Source organism: Heterodontus francisci, chromosome 18 (assembly GCF_036365525.1).
Source record: "Heterodontus francisci isolate sHetFra1 chromosome 18, sHetFra1.hap1, whole genome shotgun sequence".
In the NCBI taxonomy this organism is placed as follows: domain Eukaryota; kingdom Metazoa; phylum Chordata; class Chondrichthyes; order Heterodontiformes; family Heterodontidae; genus Heterodontus; species Heterodontus francisci.
Genome location: NC_090388.1, coordinates 5427105 through 5443472, shown reverse-complemented (window position 1 = coordinate 5443472; position 16368 = coordinate 5427105). Strand labels below are relative to the sequence as shown.

Below are 16368 nucleotides of genomic sequence, written 5' to 3'. Positions count from 1 at the left end.
GGGAGGGGAAAGTTACCTGGACACTTTGTACCAGGAGGCGGTCACACCCCTTAGTCTTCTGATTTGGTCAGTGGTCAGGGATAGGAGAGTGTAACTGCAGCTGAGGCAGATAAGGGGACCCAGAGGGCAGGAATGCAGCAGCCTCAGCCATTGTGATTGTCCAACAGGTCTGAGGTTCTTTCAGCTTTCTTGGATGAGAGTGGGGGCTGTAGGGTGGATGAGCTAACTGACTATGGCACCGTGGTACAGGAAGCCATTCAAGAGGAGGGAGCAAAAATGAATAAAAACAGAAAGTGCTGGAATTACTCAGCAGGTCAGGCAACATCTGTGGAGAAAGAAACAGAGTTAACGTTTAACAGTTCTGACGAAAGGTCACAGACCTGAAACATTAACGCTGTTTCTCTCTCCACAGATGCTGCCTGACCTGTTGAGTAATTCCAGCACTTTCTATTTTTATTTCAGATTTCCAGCATCTGCAGTATTTTGCTCTTATTTTAGAGCAAAAAGGAATGTAGTGGTAGTAGTGGACAGTATAGTGAGGGGGATTGACACTGTTCTCTGCATCAAAGAACAAGAGTCCAGAAGGCAGTGTTGCCTACCCAATGCCAGAGTTCAGGACATCTTCTCGGGGCTGGACAGGAACTTACAATGGGAGGGAGAGGATCCAGTCAACCTGATCCATGTAGGTACCAATGACATAGGCAGGACAAGGAAGCAGGTTCTGCATAGTCAGTATGAGGACCTAGCCACCAAAATATGCCAAACCTCAAAGGTAACAATCTCTGGATTATTACTTCAGCCACATGAAAATTGGCATAGAGCAAATAAAATTAGAGAAATGAATGCGTGGTTCAAAGACTGGCGTGGTAGAAGTGGGTTACAGTTCGTGGGGCACTGGCATCAGTACTGGGGGAAATGGGGGCTGTACCGTTGGGACGGTCTACACCTGAACCATGCTGAGACCAGTGTTTTAGCGAGCCACATAACTAGGAAAGTAAAGAGGGTTTTAAACTAAATAGTGGAGCAAGGGATCAAATTCGGGAAGATGCGGTAAATCAAAGCGCAGCGACAAGGCAAGAGAGAAAGGTATTAATATGGGAAATGATAAACAGACCGTGACAGGAAAGGATGGAGAGTACAAATTTAAGGGTAAATCAGCAGTCAAGGTTAGAGGTTACAAAAATAACAAAAGGACAAAACTAAAGGGTCTATATCTGAATGCAAGTAGCATTTGAAACAAGACAGATGAACCGATAACGCAAATAGAAATATATCAATATGATCTGATAGCCATTACAGAGATATGGCTTCATGATGACATAAATTGGGACCTGAATATTGAAGGGTACATGAAATTTAGGAAGTACAGGAAGCTAGGAAATGGTGGAGGGGTGGCTCTGTTAATTAATTATGGTATTAGCGCAATAGAGAGGGATGACCCAAGTTCAGGAAACCAGGATGTAGAAGCGGTTTGGGTAGAGATGAGAAATGATAAAGGTAAGAAGTCACTCATGGGAGTAGCGTACCAGCCCCCTAACAGTAACTACACAGTAGGACAGAGTATAACAGAAGAAATAATGGGTGCTTGTCAGAAAGGTAAGGCGATAATCATGGGGGATTTTTAATCTACATATAGACTGGAAGAATCAGATGGGCAAAGATAGCCTAGACGATGAGCTCATCGAATGTTTTCAGGATAGTTTCTTAGAACAGCACTTTCCGGAGCCAACCAGAAAGCAGACTATACTAGACCTGGTATTATGCAACGAGACAGGATTAGTTAATGACCTCATAGTGAAGGCGCCTCTAGGTAGCAGCAATCATAATATGAATAGTCGCTTGGTAGTACAGAACTTGAGTATTGCTGAAAATAGAGACATGTTGTTGAAGCTTTTCGTCTCGCACTCATCAGGACAATCCCCAAGAATACCAATGTAAGGGAAAACAACTTTATGCTGTATGAGAAGAGAGTGCTGATTGATTGGCAAATGAACTCTGATTGGCAGAGGCGTTGCCATGGACAATGCACCAGTTTACGGTGACTGACAGTTAACTGCTAGGCTTTGTTTGAAATTTAATACTAGGCAGCTTGACTCTGATTGGTCAAGGCACTGCCCTGAGGAATGAACTAGCGAATGGCCAACACTTATTTTGTTTAGCTGAAACAGGCACAATGTTTGTACATGTTCTTTCTGTCTGCAAAGAACAAATGTGTTTTAATATCTGTATCTTGCAGTATGCGCAAATGCGCCACACTGCGAGCCCTACTGGCAATCTTAAATTGGTTGTCGGTGTAATTCTTAACACAGAGGATTACTTAGCAAATGATGTCCAATCGCAGAATCACTCTTTCCTCATACAGTATAAAGTTGTTGTTTTCCCTTACATTGGGAAATTTTCAGCGATTGAATTAATATGATTGAATTTTACATTCCGTTTGAGGGAGAGAAGAATAGGTCCAAGACTAGTATTTTAAACTTAAACAAGGGCAATTATGAGGGCATGAAGGCAGGGCTGGCTAAAGTGATCTGGTAAATTAGGTTAAGGGATAGGTCAATAGAGATGCAGTGGCAGCCATTTAAGGGGATCTTTCATAATACACAGAAGATACATCCCAACAAGAAAGGAAAATTCCAAGGGGAGGACCCACCATCCATAATTAACTAAAAAGTTAACTATCAAACTTAAAGAAAAAGCCGATAATTGCGCAAAGATGGGAGGCAGGTCAGAAGAAGAATATAAAAAACAGCAAAGAACGACTAAAAGATTGATAAGGAGAGAAAAATTAGAGTATGAGAGAAACCTAGCTAAAAATATAAAAACAGAAAGTAAAAGTTTCTATAGCTATTTAAAAAAAAAGTTAACAAAGTGAGCATTGGTCCTATAGAAAGTGAGTCTGGGGAATTAATAAGGAGATGGCAGATGCATTGAACAGGTATTTTGCATCGGTCTTCATTATAGTGGATGCAAGTAGCATCCCAGAAATAGCTGTAAATCAATTAATGGAAGGGAGGGAGGAACTCAAGAAAATTGCAAACATCAGGGAAGTGGTACTGAGTAAATTGTTGCAGCTGTGGGCTGACAAGTCCCTGGGTCCTGATGGACTTCATCCTAGGGTCCTAAAAGAAGTGGCTAGTGAGACGGTTGATGCGTTGGATTTAATTTTTCAAAATTCCCTAGATTCAGGGAAGGTTCCATTAGATTGGAAAATAGCAAATGTAACTCCTTTATTCAAAAAGGGAGGAGACAGAAAGCAGGAAACTACAGCTAACTTAACATCTGTTTTAGGGAAAATGTTAGAAGCTATTTGTGACAGAAAACCCACATGCCAAATGGAAAAATATTAATTTTGCTGTATGAAATTTTGCCTGAGACTTTTTGCTGGACATTATTACAAATAACTCTTAAAAAGCAGAACAGAATAGCTAAAGACGGCCATGCATAATTTGCATATGAGAAGCCAAAGGCCGGCTGGGAGACAGGGTAATTACCCAGTCTAGCTAGAACAATAGGGATATACTCTGACTCAATTACCTAGGATGGTTTTTGTCAAAAGCCCTCAACACCCTTTGACTTTGAAAGAGCCAACCCCCCACCAAGTATGACTGAAGAACTCTGAATTTCAAAAAACCTTCCAGAAACTTTTGTTTTCAAACAAAGAGGTGATCACATGACATACCTGCCTGTGTAGCTCTCAATTTGTGAATTGTGCCTCAGAAAAAGACAATAACTGAACTCCAAGGAAGGAACATCTCTCTCTCCTGTCTCCCTCTCCAGCAAAGTCCCAGGGCAGCCTTGGCTGCAACACAACCTCAAATCTACAGACTCTCACAGGTAACAACCAAAAGGATGGATAAAGCCTCTCTTCGCCCTTCTGGAACCAGAGAAGCAAGCCCGAATTGTGCGTGACCCAGCAAGGACTTCACGACTTTAACTTCAATTAAGGATAGTGAATCTCAGTATTTGAATTCCATTTATTACGGACTTTACTTCAACCTCCCAACTCTTTTTTTCCCTTCTGCATCTATTTGTGTGTCTCTCTCTCGGATAAATGTGAGTGTGGATGCATCGCATATTTTAGCAATTTTAACTGGTTTAAAGTGATAAGGTTAATAAACTTACATTTTTCTTGTTTAAACTCAAGAAAATCTGTCTAATTGGTTCATTTACAATTATAATTAGAGGAACAGTGAGCAAGTGCTCACTGAGTTGGTAAGCTAAATTACTGTGATAAAAAAAACCCCTCTTGCAGTCAAACCAGAGAAGGGGTGAAAGGGGAGCCTGAGACCCCTTCCTCATCTGGTCGTAACACTATCAAAGACGTTATAGTAGGGCACTTAGAAAAATTCAAGATAATAAGACAGTCAACATGGTTTTGTGAAAAGGAAATCAGGTTTAACCAATTTATTAGAGGTCTTTGAAGAAGTAACATGTGCTGTAGATAAAGGGGAACCAGTGGATATCCTGTACTTAGATTTCCAGAAGGCATCTGATAAGGCACCACATTAAAGGTTATTGCGGAAAATAAAAGCTCATGGTGTAGGGGGCAATGTATTGGCATGGATAGAGGATTGGCTGGCTAACAGGAAACAGAGAGTAGGCATAAGTGGGTCATTTCCTGGTTGGCAAGATGCGACGAGTGGTGTGCCACAGGGATCAGAGCTGGGGTCTCAACCTTTTACAATTTATATAAATGACTTGAAGAAGGGACCGAAGGTATGGTTGCTGAATTTGCTGATGACACAAAGATAGGTAGAAAAGTTATGGAGAGGACATAAGGAGGCTACAAAGGGATATAGACAGGTTAAGTGAGTGAGCAAATGGAATATAATGTGGGAAAATGTGAAATTGTCCACTTTGGCAAGAAGAATGAAAATGCATATTATCCAAATGGTGAGAGATTGCAGAGCTCTGAGATGCAGAGGGATCTGGGTGTCCTAGTGCATGAATCTCAAAAGGTTAGTATGCAGGTGCAGCAAGTAATTAGGAAAGCTAATAGAATGTTATTGTTTATGGCGAGGGGAATTGAATACAAAAGTAGGGAGGTTATGCTTCAGTTATACAGGGCATTGGTGAGACCACATTTGGAGTGCTGTGCACAGTACTGATCTCCTTATTTAAAGAAGGATATAAATGCATTGGAAGCAGTTCAGGGAAGGTTTTCTAGACTAATACCTGGAATGGGCAGGTTGTCATACGAGGAAAGGTTGGACAGGCTAGGCTTGTATCCAGTGGAGTTTAGAAGAGTAAGAGGCGACTTGATTGAAATATATAAGATTCTGAGGGGTCTTGAGAGGATAGATGTGGAAAGGATGTTTCCCCTTTTTGGAGAATCTAGAACTAGGTCACTATTTAAAAATAAGGGGTTGCCCATATAAGACAGAGATGAGGAGAAATTTTTTCTCTCAGAGGAATGTCAGTCTTTGGAATACTCTTCCTCAAAAGGCGGTGGAAGCAGAGTGAATATGTTTAAGGCAGATGTAGATAGATTCTTGATAAGCAAGGGGGTGAAAGGTTATCGGGGGTAGGCCGGAATGTGGAGTCAAGATTACAATCAGATCAGCCATGAACTTATTGAATGGAGGAGCAGGCTCGAGGGGCCGAGTGACCTACTCCTGCTCCTAATTCGTATGTTCGTAACAAACACATTACCTAAAATAGACAAGAAAGATCAAACAGATTTACAGAATTGAGACCCCCTCAAGCACCCATCCCATGAATGAATTTAAAAAAGCAGGTTGTAACAAGCTTGGCCTATGCATTTGCAATCTGCAATGTTCTAAATCAGCAATCAATTTAGTACCTGAAAATAACTGTATTTTACCTATTTTGGAAAGATTTTCCAGCTACATTGTCACGATAGGAATCAAACATGACATGATATTGGTCCCGGCTCCATTCCAGGACAACCTTGAAAGAATAATTGAATTAAAAAAATAAATTTTAGAGTTTTTTGTTTGTTCATTAACACACAAAACATTTTCTAGTACAGTTCAATGTCATCTTAATAAGAGAAAAGTCCTAATGGACCAAAGTTTAACCTTACTAGACACATGGGTAATGAATTAAATATTTCCTGAGCTGTAATTGGTTACCCAGTGTTACTCAAGTTTAAAGAACTGGTTACAGCTGTTGCAAAAACAGGTTAAAATGAATAGATTATATTCCAGACTCAACAAATCTATATGGAACACAAATGCCTGGAAAGAACTCAAAATTGTAAAGTAGTCCGAATATACCAAGAAGCTGCTAGCCTGTGGGAAGAAGTAGCCTTAAAGGTCCTGCATAGACAGTAACAAAACCAGGAGCCAAAACACTGGCAAACACTGCTATTGCAACTATAAATCATCATTCCAGTGTACCAGAGGCCAAAGTCAAATAAAAACTGTAGAGATTTACAAAGAAATCAAAACTGATAAAATCAGTTCTCTAACATAATTTGAACAGCAAATCAAGAAAGTCAGAAATAACTATATTAAATCTTTTTGTACCTGTAATTAGGAACAGAAGGAGGCCATTTAGCTCCTTCAGCCTGTTCCGCCATTCAATGAGATCATGGCTGATCTGTGACCTAATTCCATGTTCCCGCCTTTGTTCCATATCCTTTGATACAAAAATCTATCAATCTTAATTTTAAAATTAACAATTGATCTAGCATCAATTGCCATTTGCGGAAAAGAGTTCCAAACTTCTACCACCCTTTCCAACTAGCAGAAATAGTTTCACCCAATCTACTCTGTCTATTCCCCTTAATATCTTGAAAACTTCGATCAAATCACTTTAACCTTCTAAATTCCAGAAAATTCAACCCTGGTTTGTGTAATCTCTCCTTGTAATTTAACCCTTTGGTCCAGGTATCATTCTGCACTTCCTCCAAGGCTAATATATCTTGCCGAAGGTGTGGTGCCCACTTCTGATGACCTCTAACATTAACTCTGTTTTCCTCTCCACAGCTGCTGCCAGTCACACAGTGTTTCTAGCATTTTCTGTCTTTATTTCATAAGTGGCCTAGATCCTCTTAAATTCACTATTATGAAACATATGTGAAAAGCTCATGTTTCTAGTTTATGGGCTACGTAATGATCAGGAGAAAACTAAAACTTCAAATAGCCAAAAGTTCAAAAGAAAATATTGACCAATTGGTTCATAGAACGGTTACTGCGCAGGACTACGACATTCGTCCTGTCATGTTAATACCAGCTCTCTGCGAGAGCAACCTACCTGCCATTGCCCTGTAGTCCAACAAATTTGTTTTCCCTTCAGATAACTATACAGTTCACTTTTGAAGACCTCAATTGAATGTGTCTTCACTACATTCTCAAGCAGTGCATTCAAGATCCCAACTACTCACTGTGTAAAAAAGTTTTTCATGTCACTGTTGCTTCTTTTGCCAATCGCCTTAGAACTATAGAAAGGTTATGGCACAGAAAGAGGCCATTCAGCCCATCATGTCTGCATCAGCTGAAAAAACTAGCCGCCCAATCTAATTCCACTTTCCAGCACCTGGTCCGTAACCCTACTAGGTTACAGCATTTCAGGTGCAGGTCCAGATACATTTTAAATGTGTTGAGGGTTTCTGCCTCTACCACTGATCCGGGCAGCGAATTACAGACACCAGCCACCATCTGGATTAACAAGTTTTTCCTCATATTCCCTCTAATCCTTCTACCAATCACCTTAAATCTGTGCCCCCTGGTAATTGACCTCTCCGCTAGGGGAAACAGGTCCTTCCTGTCTACTCTATCCAGGCCCCTCATAATTTTGTACACCTTAATTAAGTCACCCCTTAGCCTCCTCTGTTCTAAGGAAAACAACCCTAGCCTATCCAATCTTCCCTATTAGGTGCAACTTTCAAGTCATGGCAACATTCTTGTCAATCTCCTCTGTACTCTCTCCAGAGCAATTATGTCCTTCCTGTAATATGGTAATCAGAACTGTATGCAATACTTCAGCTGTGGACCTAACCAGCATTTTGTACAGTTCCAGCATTACAACCCTGTTTTTGTATTCTATACCTCGGCCAATAAAGGAAAGCATTCCATATGCCTTCTTCACCACTTTATCTACCTATCCTGCCACCTTGAGGGACCAGGACCTGTGGACATGCACTACAAGGTGTCTCACTTCTTAAATCGGTGTCCTCCGGTTCTGGATCCTTCGGTCAATGGAAACAGTTTCTCCCTAACTACCCTATCCAGACCCATGCTTTTGAACACTTCTATCAAATCTCTTCTTAATCTGCTGCTCTCCAAGGAGAACAGCCCCAGCTTCTCCAATCTATCCATGTAACTGAAGTTCCACATCCCTGGAACCATTCTCGTGAATCTTTTCTGCACCCTCTCTAATACTTGAACATCCTTCCAAAAGCATGGTGCCCAGTACTGCACAGTACTCCAGTTGAGGCCAAACCAATGTTTTATACAGGTTTATCATTATTTTGTACTCGATGCCCCTATTTATAAAGCCCAGGATCCCACATGCTTTTTCAACTGCTTTCTCAACCTGCCCTGCAACATTCAATGATTAGTGCACCTGCAGGGCTCGATTTTGTGGCAGCGGCAGCGCTCCCGGTGCCAGGCCAAAATGGCGGAGGGAATCTCACCTTGGCCATTCTGAGACCCCCCCACCCACCCCCGCACAATCTTGCATTGTTCCAGCACCAGGATCACTGTCCCTTTAAAGATAGGGATCTCGCCTCCAAGAGCTGCCAGCCAATCACAGGTCCGGCAGCTCTGCAGTGCCACCGAGAGAAGCGGCCACTGCCAATACTGTGGGAGGGTCCAGGGAGGTGGTGTTATTCCCAGCTGGAGTCCTCCGTGGGCCACACACTGCCCATGGAGAAGGGATTCCCCTCCAAGCCCACAGGGAGGACGCCCTGTATCACTCGGCAACCTCCCCACCACTGGGTAAATCCCATCGGCCAGGTGCAGCAGGGAAAAAAGGCCCTCAAATGGCTACTAATAAGCCACAAGTGCCTCTGTTGCCCTCCAGGCGGGAAGGCCATCGGTCGGTCGCTGCCTGCGACAAAATCACTTGGTGACGGGCTCTCCTCCCCACCTCCCACTGCAGTTCTAAGGGGCCCCCCACCTTTTTTTAATTAATTTGTGGGATGTGGGTGTTGCTGGCTAGGCCAGCATTTGTTGTCCATCCCTAACTGCCCTTGAACTGACTGGCTTGCTAGGCCATTTAAGCGGGCATTTTAAGAGTCAACCATACTGTTGTAGGCCAGACCAAGCAAGAACAACAGATTTCCTTCCCTAAAGGACATTAGTGAACCAGATGGGTTTTTACAACAATCAACAATGGTTTCATGGTCACATTAGACTAGCTTTTAATTCCAGATTTATGAATTGAATTCAAATTTCACCATCTGCCGTGGTGGGATTCAAATCCATGTCCCCAGAGCATTGGCCTGGGCTCTGGATTACTAGTCTAGTGACATTACGACTACGCCACTGCCTCCCTGCCTTGGGGAGCCCATAAAATCCAGCCCATGCCCTCAAATTCCTCTGTTTCTGCATCCACTTTAGAATTGTATCCTTTAATTTATATTGCCTCTTCTTGTTCTTCCTACCAAAATGAATCACTTCACACTTTTCGGCATTAAATTTCACCTTCCACGTGTCCACCCATTTCACCAGTCTGTCTATGTCCTCTTGAAGTTTATCACTACCCTCCTCAATATTCACAATACTTCCAAGTCTTGTATCATCTGCAAATTTTGAAATTGTGCCCAGCAAACCCAAGTCTAAGTTATTAATAAAAGCAGGGATCCCAACACAAACCCCTGGGAAGCTCTACTATATACCTTCCTCCAATCCGAAAAACAACCGTTCACAACTACTCTCTGTTGCCTGTCATTCAGCCAATTTCGTATCCATGCTGCTACTGTTCCATTTATTCCATGGGCTCTAACTTTGCTGACAAGCCCGCTCTGCTTTTTCAAATGCTTTTTGGAAGTCCATATACACCATATCAACTGCATCTCTGTCTAATATCAGGAGGCAGTGGCATAGTGGTAATGTCACTAGACTAGTAACCCAGAGACCAAGGCTACTCCTCTGGCGACATGGCTTCGAATCCCACCATGGCTGATGGTGAAATCTGAATTCAATTAATCTGGGTTTTAAAAAAAGCTAGTCTAATGGCGATCATGAAAGCATTGTCAATTGTTGTAAAAATCCAACTGGTTCACTACGTGACTCCAGACACACAGCAATGAGGCTGACTCTTAAAATGGCCTCTGAAATGGCCTAGCTACTTCAAGGGCAATTAGGGATGGGCAATAAGTGCTGGCCTAGCCAGCAATGCCCACATCCCACAAACAAAAAAAAAAATTACCCTCATCAACCCTCTGTTACCTCAACAAAAAATTCAAGTGTTAGTTAGTCAAACATGATTTGCCCTCAACAAATCCAAGCTGGTTTTCCTTAATTAATCCACATTTTTCCAAGTGACTATCAATTTTGGCCCAAATTATTGTTTCTAAACATTTTCCCAGGTTAAACCGATTGGCCTGTAGTTGCTGGTCTTGACTTTACACCCTTTTTTGAATGTTTAGCATCTTGCCTAGCTGCACAAACTAACATTGTTGATATTAGGCCTGCGGCTACATAAATAAATCACATTCAAAGAAAATTTTAAAACCCACATTTCTATGCTTCATAGATAGATAACAAATTTATTTACAATGAAAAGAATTACTGAATTATAGAATCTGTATATGATATAGGTACGAAAACTGCAACAGAAAATGTAATACTGCAAACAGCTAAAATTGTTATTTAGGTAAAAATTATCTTTGAGCGACATTATTATTTACCCTTGTTTATTATAAATGATCTCTGAGAAACAATGGTGGGTGTGAAAGTGTGAGCTGATAAACTGCATATACATCACCTTTCCAAACTAGTTGAACTGGTTATAACCAATTCTGAACTTAGCGCCTTTAGAATAAATAGGCAGCCAGACTTGGGAGATATATTCAGCCAAATTTTCACACTGTAGTTTAAGTTTATTATTTATATTTTATTTGCAAGTTACTTACCTCTCCAAATTGAAAGGCAGACACAATCATGAGAACTATCCCTCCAAAGCAGAGATAAAGGCCATATCTGTGGGACAGACAAGTATAGGTCTGCCTCTGAACCAACTTCAGCAATGAATTGAGGACCATGGCCAACGTGACATACTCCTTCACAACCAAAGGCTCTGCAAAGTCACAAACTCATTTATAGCAAAGGCAGGCCACTGTAGAGGTAAAAGAACACAAAAGCTCTAATATACTATTTACACAAAGAGTCTACAGAGTTACAACATAATGAAGCACCCCATACACTACGGCATGTACTTAAGTTTAACCATCCATATAAGGTGAGCTCCTGTGCCAAAGTGCACATCTTCATTTATTAAATAATAGCAAGATAAAAACATATCCAAAATTGCAGATGAAAAACATTAAAATAATTTCCCCACTGGCAAGAAACATGTATACAAAATTGTATGAAAACAGTATTTCTAAAATTGAATGCAAGATATAATAAATGCAGTGTTTGTGTAAACACAACCTGGTAGGCTTTAAAAATAATGCACAATTAAAAAGAACAAGTCTTTTAGTTGCTGCATGTATTTTCAAATATCCACTATGCTACTACTGCTCATCAGACCTTTTACTTTTGGCCCATTTTCTCTCCTGTCCTGAAGGTGCCAATGCTTGATACTCAACAGCTTCATTTTAAAGTAATAATTTGGGCTGCACTTTGCCAATGCCATTGAGTGGGAGCCTGAACTGTGCTCCTGGAAGTAGCTACTTTAAGCCAATTCTGCAGAGTTACACCAAACATTAAATTGCAGTTGCATCACTGCCAACCTCAGAAGTCAATGTAGTGGGGTGACCAAGTGCATTTAAAAAACAAAATACTGTTACACATATCACAGAAAATAAAATATAGTCAAATAAAATTAAATAATCTGCATTCTTTAATATATAAAAAATAGGCCTTTTCATGCAAGGACTCTGTTACACGAGCAAATCAATCCAAAATGCTGGGTGTTTCTCAACTGCAACAATATTCTCATCAAGGAAGTTTCCTGACACAACTGCTGGACACTAACTGACCTCAAACTATGTTTTGACAAATGCATTTTATGTCTTAGAGAAATTCCATCTTAGAAAATATTACACACTTCTCTACTTAGAAAATCACAACATCATCCAAATTACTATGACCAATATTGGAAATTTGCTAACTTTTGAAACATTGTAGCAAACATCAATGACAAAACCAAGAGTCGTAAGTTACTAATTTGTTTCACTGTATTTGAAAGAAAGCTTAAAGATAAGATTATTCACATCAAAGCACAATTCACTACAGCTCTCATCCTTACTATTCTATCATCCAACCACACTTTGAACATTCTCATTTTGCTTACTATTACCCCACTTGGCATATTATTCTAAACATTCATCAATCAAGTTGACCTGTTCCATTTTCACAGAAAATGGATCAAATTACAGAATGCTATCCACAATCATTAGTATAAAGAATTCTCAGAAAATCCTGTAACCCCATTTAGTGGAAGTCATAGAGTCATATATGGCAGAGAAGGAAGCCATTTGGCCCACTGAGTCCATGCCGACCCTCAACGGAGCTATGAAGTCAGTCCCACTCCCCGGTTCGATTCTTGTAACCCTGCAAGTCTATGTCCCTCAGGTGACCATCCCACTTCCTCTTGAAGTCATTGTTCATTTTCGCTTCCTCCACACTTGTGGGAAGCGAATTCCAGGTCATTAACCACGTGCTGCGTAAAAATGTGCTTCCTCATTCCCCTTGCATCTTTTGCCCAAAACTTTCAATCTGTGTCCCCTATTCCTTGTACCATTTGTTAATGGGAACAGTTTTTCCTTGTCTAACTTATCTAAGCCTTCATAATCGTGTATACCTCAATTAAATCTCCCCTCAGGAGAACAAACACAGCTTTTCCAACCTAACCTTGTAACTAAAATTCTCCAACCCTGGAAACACTGGTAAATCTCCACTGCAACCACTCAAGGACCCTCACATTCATTCTGAAGTGTGGTGACCAGAACTGGACGCAATACTCCAGTTGGGGCCCAACCAGAGCTTTATAAAGGATCAGCGTAACTTCCTTGCTTTTGTACACTATGCCTCTATTTATGAAGACCAAGATTACATATGCTTTACTAACCACTTTCTCAATATGCCCTTCCACCTTCAAAGATCGATGTACATGTACCCCCAGGTCCCTCTGTTCTTACACTCTCTTTGGAACTGTGCCATAAGTCTATATTGCCTCTCCCTATTCCTTTTGCCAAAATGCATTACCTCACATTTGTCAGTATTAAACTCTGTCTGCTACCTCTCTGCCCATTCTGCTAGCCTATCTATGTCCTGTTGCAGGCAGCTCATATCATCCTCACTGTTTGCCACACCTCCAAGTTTGGTGTCGTGAGCAAATTTTGAGGTTGTCCTCGGTCTTCCAAGATCCAAGTCATTTATATATAGCAAAAATAGTGGTCCCAGCTCTGATCCTTGGGGAACACCACTGTCTACCATCCTCCAGTCTGAAAAGCAGCCATATACTACGACTCGCTGATTTCTGTCCATGAGCCAATTTTTTATCCAATTGGGCACTGACCCTCCTATTCCATGAACTTCAATTTTGTTAACCAGCCTTTTATGTGGTACCTAATCAAATGCTTTCTTAAAATCCATATACACAACATCCACTGCATTCTCACCATCAACCTTCAATGTTACATTCATCAAAAAATTCGATTAGATTTGTCAAGCCTTTTACAAATCCATGCTGACTAACCTTAATTAAGTCAAACCTGTCATTCCCCCCTCCAGACCTGTCACTGACTCCTCCCCCCCTCCCGAGTCCTGTCATTGACCCCCTCCCTCCCCTCAGTCCTGTCACTGACTTCACCCCCCAGTCCTCTCATTGACACCCCCCTCCCCTAGTCCTGTCACTGACCCCCCCCCTCCCCTCCCCTCAGTCCTGTCACTGACCCCCTCCCCCGGTCCTGTCATTGACCCCCCTCAGTCCTGTCATTGACCCCCCCTCCCCCCAGTCCTGTCATTGACCCTCCCCCCTCCCCCCAGTCCTGTCATTGACCCCCTCCCTCCCCTCAGTTCTGTCACTGACCACCCCCCAGTCCTCTCATTGACACCCCCCTCCCCTAGTCCTGTCACTGACCCCCCCCCTCCCCTCCCCTCAGTCCTGTCACTGACCCCCTCCCCCGGTCCTGTCATTGACCCCCCTCAGTCCTGTCATTGACCCCCCCTCCCCCGGTCCTGTCAGTCACCCCCCCCTCCCCCCAGTCCTGTCATTGACCCCCCCTCCCCCAGTGCTGTCATTCACCCCCCCTCCCCCCAGATCTGTCATTGACCCCCCTCCTCCCCCCAATCCTGTCACTGACCCCCAGTCCTGTCACTGACCCCCTCCCCCGGTCCTGTCATTGACCCCCCCTCCCCCGGTCCTGTCAGTCACCCCCCCCTCCCCCCAGTCCTGTCATTGACCCCCCTCCTCCCCCTCAGTCCTGTCATTGACCCCCCCTCCCCCGGTCCTGTCAGTCACCCCCCTCCTCCCCCCAATCCTGTCATTGACCCCCCTCCCCCAGTCCTGTCATTCACCCCCCCCTCCCCCCAGATCTGTCATTCACCCCCCTCCTCCCCCCAATCCTGTCATTGACCCCCCTCAGTCCTGTCATTGACCCCCCTCCCCCAGTCCTGTCATTGACCCCCCTCCTCCCCCCAATCCTGTCATTGACCCCCCTCCCCCAGTCCTGTCATTCACCCCCCCCTCCCCCCAGATCTGTCATTGACCCCCCTCCTCCCCCCAATCCTGTCATTGACCCCCCTCAGTCCTGTCATTGACCCCCCTCCCCCAGTCCTGTCATTCACCCCCCCCTCCCCCCAGATCTGTCATTGACCCCCCTCCTCCCCCCAATCCTGTCATTGACCCCCCCTCCCCCCAGATCTGTCATTGACCCCCCCTCCTCCCCCCAATCCTGTCATTGACCCCCCTCCTCCCCCCAATCCTGTCATTGACCCCCCCTCCCCCGGTCCTGTCAGTCACCCCCCTCCTCCCCCCAATCCTGTCACTGACCCCCCTCAGTCCTGTCATTGACCCCCCTCCCCCGGTCCTGTCATTGCCCGCTCCCCCAGTCCTGCCTTTTCGCTATCTCACGGTAATGCGGCATTTTGCAGTTTCCCTGTGCCAATCCACAATCTCCAGGTAAGATCTTTCTGCTGGCCTAGACCTAGGCGTGGGTGCGTTTATATACAAATTATATTTGAACATAAAATGGTTCTTTAAACAAGACCTGCCTCAGACGGACGATCACCGGCAATCGCTGCGGGAGAAGCCGCACCAACCGACACTGCCCGCGTGCCGCATTCAAACAGCGCCAGCATTCCAAACCGGCTCCCGGCCCCGGCTGCTGCAGGACACGTGACCTGGCCTCAACCCTCGACAAAGCGCATGCGGCATTACTGGCACCAGACACTCCCGGCGACGTGCATGCGCTGACTGGCACACGGACACGCCCTGGAATGCGCATGCGCCCTTACTGGCACACAGACAAACCCGGCAAAACGCATGCGCAGTTACTGGCTGATGGACACACCAGGCAAAGTGCATGCGCCATTATTGGCCCCGTTCCCATTTCCCGAAGGCGCATTAGAACGTCAGCTCCTCCCTTTCACTTACTTAAAACCTTTCTTTTCTAACCTTTGCCAGTTCTGATTAAAGGTCACAGACTTGAAACGTTAACTCTGAATAACACAGATGCTGCCAGACCTGCTGAGTATTTCCAGCATTTTCAGTTTTTTTTAAGAGATACAGCACTGAAACAGGCCCTTCGGCCCACCGAGTCTGTGTTGACCAACAACCACCCATTTATACTAATCCTACATTAATCCCATATTCCCTACCACATCCCCACCATTCTCCTACCACCTACCTACACTAGGGGCAATTTTCAATAGCCAATTTACCTATCAACCTGCAAGTCTTTGGCTGTGGGAGGAAACCGGAGCACCCGGCAGAAACCCACGCGGTCACAGGGAGAACTTGCAAACTCCACACAGGCAGTACCCAGATTATTTATTTCAGATTTTCAGCATCTGCAGTATTTTGCTTTTATATTAAGGTGTCAGCCAGGTTCAGTCACCTGGACTATACGCTCCCTCCCTACACACCTGCCAAGACCTGGCTGACACCTTGCTGGCTGGGATAAGCTCAAATTTACAGGGATGGCACAATAACAAAAACACAAGAAATAGGAGCAGGAGTAGATTATGTGGCCCATCAAACCTTAGGATTCAACTCCACTGTCCC

The 16368-nt window shown here is 43.7% G+C and overlaps 1 protein-coding gene across 4 annotated transcripts in view; it reads right to left on the bottom strand.

Moving 5' to 3' along the window:
* The window catches only part of gnptab (N-acetylglucosamine-1-phosphate transferase subunits alpha and beta), a 159110-nt gene extending 143616 nt beyond the window's left edge, over positions 1-15494 (bottom strand). For 3 of the 4 annotated variants that reach the window (XM_068050151.1, XM_068050153.1, XM_068050154.1), the window contains exons 1-3: positions 15357-15494; positions 11048-11250; positions 5825-5910 (exon numbers count right to left, since the gene is read on the bottom strand). In XM_068050151.1, the coding sequence (XP_067906252.1) occupies positions 5825-5910; positions 11048-11176 (215 nt within the window). In that variant the 5' untranslated portion in view covers positions 11177-11250; positions 15357-15494. The remainder of the gene's footprint in view (positions 1-5824; positions 5911-11047; positions 11251-15356) is intronic. The other variant, XM_068050152.1, reaches the window with a different exon arrangement.
* Positions 15495-16368: the final 874 nt, after the last annotated feature.